The following is a 7,358-nucleotide window of genomic DNA, read 5'->3' on the forward strand; positions in this document are numbered from 1 at the left end:
ACCATAGATTTAATTAAAAAGATGTTTAAAAATATGATAAAAGATGTTTTTTAAATTATTTTTTTCTTGAAAATACATTAAAATAATATTTTTTTTAAAATCTATTTTTGACATCAACACATCAAAACAATTTAAAAATACTAAAAAAATTAATTTAAAACAAAAAATAATAATTCAAATTTTGACAAAAAAAAAAAAAAAAACAGTTTCAACCTTTAATTCCAAATGAGGTTTAATTTTTATCACCATCCTTCGCTTCTCTATTTAATTGCTCGTATTAATAGCTTAAGTAGGTAAAACGGGAAAATAATTGCCATCAGCCGGGGTGTTTGCTTCAGTTTTGCTGGTTTATATTCTATACATTAATGTGCTTGAAGTTTATAGAATATTTTATGAAGATATTAAAATCAATAAACTATATTTTGTTTTTATTAAATTGTCATAGGTAAATAATTTTTATAATTTGGGAGATGACAGGGTTCCCCACGCACGTGTGCAAGCAGACTCCCTCCCGCATGCCGCGCGCCTTTCTAGTTTTTACCACTCTCCGACGGCCCATTAGTCCCCGTGCATGCATGAAAAAACATGGTTATTATATGGTTTAATCACGTAATTATGGATTTCTTCTTCTTCTTTTTTTTCTTTATTAATCTCTCTCTGATTTCTCTTAAAACAACCATCCGTCTCTATTTTTGAACAATCAAATGCAATGCTTTTCATCTCTCTCTTTGCTTTCCTTTCCTTTCCTTTTTCTCAAGATAAGTACTTTTTTGCTTCATTCATTACTCTCTCTATTTTTTACATTATTTATCTGATTCTTTATTCTAGTTTTGTGCATGGATTTTGCTTTTGTTGTTGCAATTTGTTGATTGTTTTTGGGGATTGTTTTTGGTGAATCTGTAGCCATATTTTGATTATTGTTTCCAAATTAATGTCATTTGGAGCCAAATTGCAAAATTTGGATTTGATTGAAGGCCTGTGATCTGATCACCAAGAAATATCAAATTGTTTCTTTTTAATGTTAATGGGATCAGAAAGATTCAATCTTTATACTGCGTTTCATAGAAGAGAGGTGGTAATAAGGACCTGAAGATTAATAGGACTAGTTGTTTTTTATGGGGAATACATGTGTAGGACCAAATCTAGGCAATAAGGGATTCTTAAATAGTGTTACTGCTGCGATATGGCGTTCCCGGCCACCAGAGGACAGGTTGCCTTCTCCTAAAGGAGGGGATGGTAGCAATAATAATGGTGACTCAAATGCGGGTCTGATTGGTGGATCAAAAAAATCTGAGGGTTCTAGAAAAGGATCAACTGATCATCCATCAATGCCGGTCCAGAACACCCCACCTGAACCAGTTAAAATGCTCAATGAGGCGCCGCCACCACCTAAATTCATTGAGCACGAAAAATCCATTAAGCCGGAAATGAGAGATGTGGGGATTGGTAAGCCTGGGGAGGAGCAGAAGGGGAAGAAACCTACTCATGTTAAGAGGGTTTCGAGTATAGCGCTTCAAATGGAATCCGTGTTGGGGAGGAAAACTGGGAATTTAAAAGATATTTATAGTTTAGGGAGGAAGCTTGGACAAGGGCAATTTGGGACGACGTTTCTTTGTGTTGAGAAGGCTACTGGAAAAGAGTTTGCTTGCAAAACCATTGCAAAGAGGAAGTTGACGACACCGGAGGATGTAGAGGATGTCAGGAGGGAGATTCAGATAATGCATCATTTGGAGGGTCATCCTAATGTGATAAGAATTGTGGATGCTTATGAGGATGCTGTTGCAGTCCATGTTGTTATGGAACTTTGTTCAGGCGGGGAGCTTTTCGACAGAATTGTTCAGAGGGGACATTATACAGAAAAAAAGGCGGCTGAGCTTGCGAGATTAATTGTTGGTGTTGTCGAAGCATGCCATTCTTTGGGAGTAATGCACCGGGATTTGAAGCCTGAGAATTTTCTGTTTGTCAGTCAGGAAGAGGATTCGCCACTTAAAACAATAGACTTTGGCCTCTCAGTGTTTTTCAGGCCAGGTACACGTCTGAGCTTCACTTTATTGTTGCAATGGTTAGATCTAGGACCCCTTTACTTGAAGCATTCTAGAGCTAGAGCCATACGAGCCTTCTCGTTTACTCTATTACTTTAGAGTTCTTGAAAATTGTTTCCCCTATTATGCTTTTGCTCAGTTCTATTATCAGATGTTTGTTGAATGAATTATGTGTTGGTATGACTTCCTGCTTTACAGGAACTAATAATGCACTTTTAGATATATATATATATATATATATATATATATATATATATATCTTTCTTGTAGATTGATTTTGGAAATGGAGCATGAGTTACAATGCCTCACTACATCTTGTATTTTTCAGATAACTGAGAGAGGTCATGCAAATTCCACTAATAATTAATATGACCTCCTTCTGACAAGTATAGCACCAACAATTCACTGACTAAATGGATAAGAATATTAGCTCAATTATAAGTATCTTTTCTTAATTATGAAGATTTTCATATGCTATTTGCTTTTACTATGAGAATAGAACAACGTGCCCCCTTTCTGTGCCCCCCTAGGGGCTGGGGGGAGTGGTTGGCTGTAGGAGATGTTTGCATGTTTCGAAAAACGATGCTTATCAACTGTGGAAATAATTACCAAAGAAGAGGTATGGTCACTGCAGTGGTCACAGATATCGTTAATGGCTAGGCGAAAGGTACGATTGGTTTCGTAAAGTCTTCTTCCAAATTTAAGGAAGTTAAAGTTTGTTGTTAGATCTGAATTTATCCCCAAATAATTGCTTTGAATTTTTTTTTCTTGCTATCGAGACAAGGATAGACGTTTTGCTTTAATAATTTGAGGCAGTCATGATCAAAACCCTTTCTCTTCATTTTTGATATCATGATCAACAATGTGGTATGGGCTATGGAGACCTGGTAATGCTTTTCTCAGGCCTGATATTCCTCCTTTGGAACTATAAATCCTTAATCAAGTCCTTTGCAACGATCTCTATCTGACAGACTGTCATATGCAGAGGAGAACAGTGTAGGTTCATTTTTGCTTGAGGTTAGACCAGGTGATTGATTCTTCCCTGAGAAAATTCTCTGAAGGCCGTAACCCTCCTGAAGAGTTTGTTTTAGTCCATCATTTTCACTAGCTAGCGTCCTGCTACTGAGACATTCTTACTTATCAAAAGCAGAGAATGTGTTGCTATGTTCAAAGCATACCTTTTCCCTTTGATTTTGTTTGGGAAAGGAGACATCACACAAAACCAGCCAACACCCAAGAACCACTTAACGATGCATGATTACAGAAAAATCATATCCATGTGAAATTAGTGCACGAGTAAGTTGAGTGAAAGAGATTCTTAGATCTACATAGAGCTTATAACAGATAACAAACAGTGCTCTGATCAAGCCTGACTGGACACTATGAAAGAAATTACATCATTCAAATATTATTTAGAGTGTGAGCAGTAAACGCAAGCAAGCTGTGCGACACACATAGGGCCATCGATGGTTCAGGATCCTGCTTTTGATTTTGACTCTGAACAACAAAATATGTGTATATTTACTTTTATTTTGATAGCCTGCAGTGTGAGTTTCGATGGCAACATCAGAAAGTCTGGAAATGGTTTTCCATTCTAAAGTTGTAGGTCTGGAGCTGATAACTGTGGGCTATATAAGTGCTAGAGGCCTAATGTTGAATTTCTTAAGTTCCAAATACTTAACTGGCTTCTCATTAGAAGCTATTGTAAGCTGTTGCTTAAGATCTATTGGTTGCAATGCACACTATGGTCGTAAAATATACTGTTTCCTTGTAATATCTAAAAACACACATTAGACTGTGATTTTCTTCGTTGACTATGCCAGACGTTTGCATAATTTAGTACATGAACATTTCAACACCCACGCCAATAGATTACTTTAGCATGCCTCCTATGTCTGTCGCTTTTGAATGGATATATTTGCCTGCAGTCTGCACATAGTCTCTTCATTGCTCATGCTTATTCAAAATTTAGTCAGCATTAAATTGTTTCCTCCTCACTAAGCTTTCCCATTTCTGAGAATTGACTAATTATTTCATCATCTCAGGTGAAACTCTCACTGACGTAGTTGGCAGCCCCTACTATGTAGCTCCAGACGTGTTGCGGAAGCTATATGGTCCAAAATGTGATGTTTGGAGTGCTGGAGTGATCATCTATATTTTGTTAAGTGGGGTACCTCCATTTTGGGATGGTGAGATTCATGATCTAGAAATTTGTTTATATTTAAGTTTTATCTAATGATTCTAGACATTCTTTGACTGAATCTAATTTATGTTCTGTCATGTTTGGGTTCAGAATCAGAGCAAGGAATATTTGAGCAGGTTTTGAAAGGGGAACTAGACTTTGAATCAGAACCTTGGCCTAATATATCTGAAAGTGCAAAAGATCTTGTTCGAAAAATGCTAGTAAGGGACCCTAAAAAACGGCTGACAGCCCATGAAGTTCTCTGTGAGTACCACTATGATCTAATCTTTTATTATATATTTGGCAGATAAACCAGTGCATTGCTTATTATTTGGTTAGTCGTGTCTCTTTTTTAAGTTGTGTTTGTTTAATGATAATCCTAAATTTCTTTTATCATGATTCATTATAGCTTCTAGAAAGTTTAGCATATAACAGAACTGAATGGAGGAAAAAACTCATACATTAAGTCGAGTTTTTGCTTAAATGGAGGAATGTTACAAAATCATAAATTAAGTTCTTGCTTGATGTGAAGATAAACCATAGTACTAAGCTAGATAGATAATGGTATAGGAGTTAGACCAAGTAAAGAACTTGTCTTGATATTACTGGTTTCTTCTGTCGCCAAGGAATAGCAATCGTTACACGATGCATTTGTTCTTGTGCAGGCCACCCTTGGGTGAAGATGGAAGGTGTAGCACTTGATAGACCTCTCGATCCAGCTGTCCTAAGTCGGCTGAAGAAATTCTCAGCCATGAATAAGCTCAAGAAAATTGCCATTCGAGTGAGTTTTTCTAATCCCTGAAATCTTGAAAATTGGTGCACGCATGGTAACTGTGGAAAACTTAGGTCATACTTCGATGCTGTATCATAATAACTGAAACAACGAATGCAATGAAGCGGATCTGTTCCTTTGTTTGGTTGCCGGGCTTATTTTGAGTGGAGTTGCAATACTAAAACACAAATACTAGAAACATCATTTTGTATTTGATTTGATAATTAAAAGGTAATATGGCAGTTCAATATCACCTGCAGCTTTGTTTCTTGCATCTGTTAATGAAAAGATGTTGCTTGTCTTTTCAGACAAGAAGTACATATATCATAACCTGAAAATTGCGGTGTTAAATCTTATGACTGTTCCATGCTTTATGCTCATTTTTCTTCGTGATGCAATCATCTTTATGATATTTATCACTATTTTTTCATTAAAATTTTTAATCTAATGTGCTTTGCATTTATAAATACAAATACGACATTACAAGTTGAAAATGTAACCAAATATCATCATAAAGTCATCATACAATTAAGCTCACATTACAATTATAAATCTCTAATCACAGGTATTCAAGCATTTCTTATTAATTAGCTGAAGGACTTGCAACAGTGCATTTTTCATTTGAGTACATTGTTTCAAATAGTAAGGAAAACTATTTTTCAAAGATGTCGTCAAAATGTTAAATGTGTGATTACATGTTCTACAGAATCCCTTTCTCCTAGTATTTACTCTTAAAAGAGACTTCTTGGTTGAATTGCTTCAAGTTTTCATTTAATTTTTTAAGACAACATTGCAGACTTGGAGCTTTAATTGGTATGGCTTGTTCTTTTATTTACTAGATAACTTCCTTTTCATCTCAGGTCATTGCTGAAAGCCTCTCTGAAGAGGAAATTGCAGGTCTGAAAGAAATGTTCAAGATGATAGACACAGACAGTAGTGGACATATAACTCTTGAGGAACTGAAGACTGGTTTGGAAAGAGTGGGTGCTAATATCAAGGATTCTGAACTTGCTGGCCTAATGCAAGCTGTAAGCTCGTTTGAAATTCAGATTCTGGTTTTATAGTTATGTAGCATAGGATCATGATGGTAGTTTTCTTTCTTTTTAGAGAACTCTTTATCTTGAAATTTTCTGCTGCAAACCATTAGGAGATTTCAGACAACAGAATGAAATTTATTTCCAGGTTAAACATGATGAAATTTAGTCCGAGTCTCTTTGAGCCAAGCTGAATCTTAGAAAATTAGTGTGACCAAGATTGAAGTCTTGTGCGTCTATTTTTCTCGTGGATTACCTATTAAACAACTCTTAGACAAGCTGTTGTTCGATTTAGCTAAAAAGGTAGAAAAACATGGAGAAAGAAGCAGGAAAAACCCCAGATATTGTAGCATGGAGCAGGACTTCTGTAGGTTATGCTTAAAGAGCCCAGGTCCCTGGGAGTCTTGGGACGAGATACAAACACACGTTGGCACTCATGCACAGATCATAAGAAACTTGCTATCATATCTAAATGTAAATGCAGCGCATGTCTGTATGTAGAAATTGATATGTTTTTGGTTAAAATTATGGTCTCTGAGATTTTATCATGGACGTTGAATTAACTTATGAATCACCACTCAAGCATTTGGGATCCCCCAGGTGATTGTCTTGAATGTTACCGCATCAGTGTTTCCTCTGATCCATTCAGCTTGATTCTGATTTAGCTTCCTGCCTGATAAAAATTTTCAGGCTGATGTTGACAACAGTGGTACCATAGACTATGGCGAGTTCATAGCAGCTATGCTCCATCTAAACAAGATTGTGAAGGAGGATCATCTCTATTCAGCCTTCTCATACTTTGACAAAGATGGGAGCGGGTACATTACACAAGATGAGCTCCAACAGGCCTGTGAGCAGTTTGGTTTAGGAGATGTTCAGTTAGAAGAAATTATACGTGAGGTTGATCAGGATAATGTAAGTATCTTCCTCCCAGTAATCATTTTCATTCGCCTTCGGGTAGAAATTAGTTTATCTCATCAGCATGATTTAATTTTTCACTTTCATGTTCTTCTCAGGATGGGCGCATCGATTATAGTGAATTTGTGGCAATGATGCAAGACACTGGTTTTAGCCAGACAAGATCACAAATAACTTAGGTGTAAGATTCCGACAAGCCTTTAAGCAGTAGGAGTTAATTTGTATTTTCTAGGTGTCATAAGTTAACAGAATGTGCAGTGCATCTGTTGTAAAGAGGAAACAGGCTTCAGGGAGGTTACAAGAGTTGAGTATCCTTCCAGGTTGTATTTACCACCTTTTAGGTTTCTGTTAAATGTATTCACTTGGATTAGATTGCAATTCCCAAGTTTGAAAACTTTGTTCATGATTTA

General features: G+C 36.3%; 1 protein-coding gene across 1 annotated transcript; it reads left to right on the plus strand.

Annotated features, from left to right (window-relative positions):
• Nucleotides 1-616: 616 nt before the first annotated feature.
• Nucleotides 617-7,358, plus strand: LOC7469924 (calcium-dependent protein kinase 20). Its single transcript, XM_002322727.4, has 7 exons — nucleotides 617-2,028; nucleotides 4,088-4,231; nucleotides 4,336-4,488; nucleotides 4,890-5,005; nucleotides 5,857-6,024; nucleotides 6,721-6,945; nucleotides 7,047-7,358. Exons 1-7 carry the CDS (start codon nucleotides 1,116-1,118, stop codon nucleotides 7,125-7,127), a joined length of 1,800 nt encoding a protein of 599 aa, XP_002322763.3. The 5' UTR covers nucleotides 617-1,115; the 3' UTR covers nucleotides 7,128-7,358.

The sequence above is a fragment of the Populus trichocarpa genome, chromosome 16 (genome assembly GCF_000002775.5).
Source record: "Populus trichocarpa isolate Nisqually-1 chromosome 16, P.trichocarpa_v4.1, whole genome shotgun sequence".
Lineage (NCBI taxonomy): Eukaryota > Viridiplantae > Streptophyta > Magnoliopsida > Malpighiales > Salicaceae > Populus > Populus trichocarpa.

What these genes read in the sequence shown, in the direction of transcription:
- LOC7469924 (XM_002322727.4), top strand. Translation starts at nt 1,116, where the DNA reads ATGGGGAATACATGTGTAGGACCAAATCTAGGCAATAAGGGATTCTTA. An exon ending in CTCAGTGTTTTTCAGGCCAG is followed by an intron (nt 2,029 to 4,087) that starts GTACACGTCTGA and finishes TCATCATCTCAG; the next exon opens with GTGAAACTCTCACTGACGTA. An exon ending in GTGAGGTTGATCAGGATAAT is followed by an intron (nt 6,946 to 7,046) that starts GTAAGTATCTTC and finishes TGTTCTTCTCAG; the next exon opens with GATGGGCGCATCGATTATAG.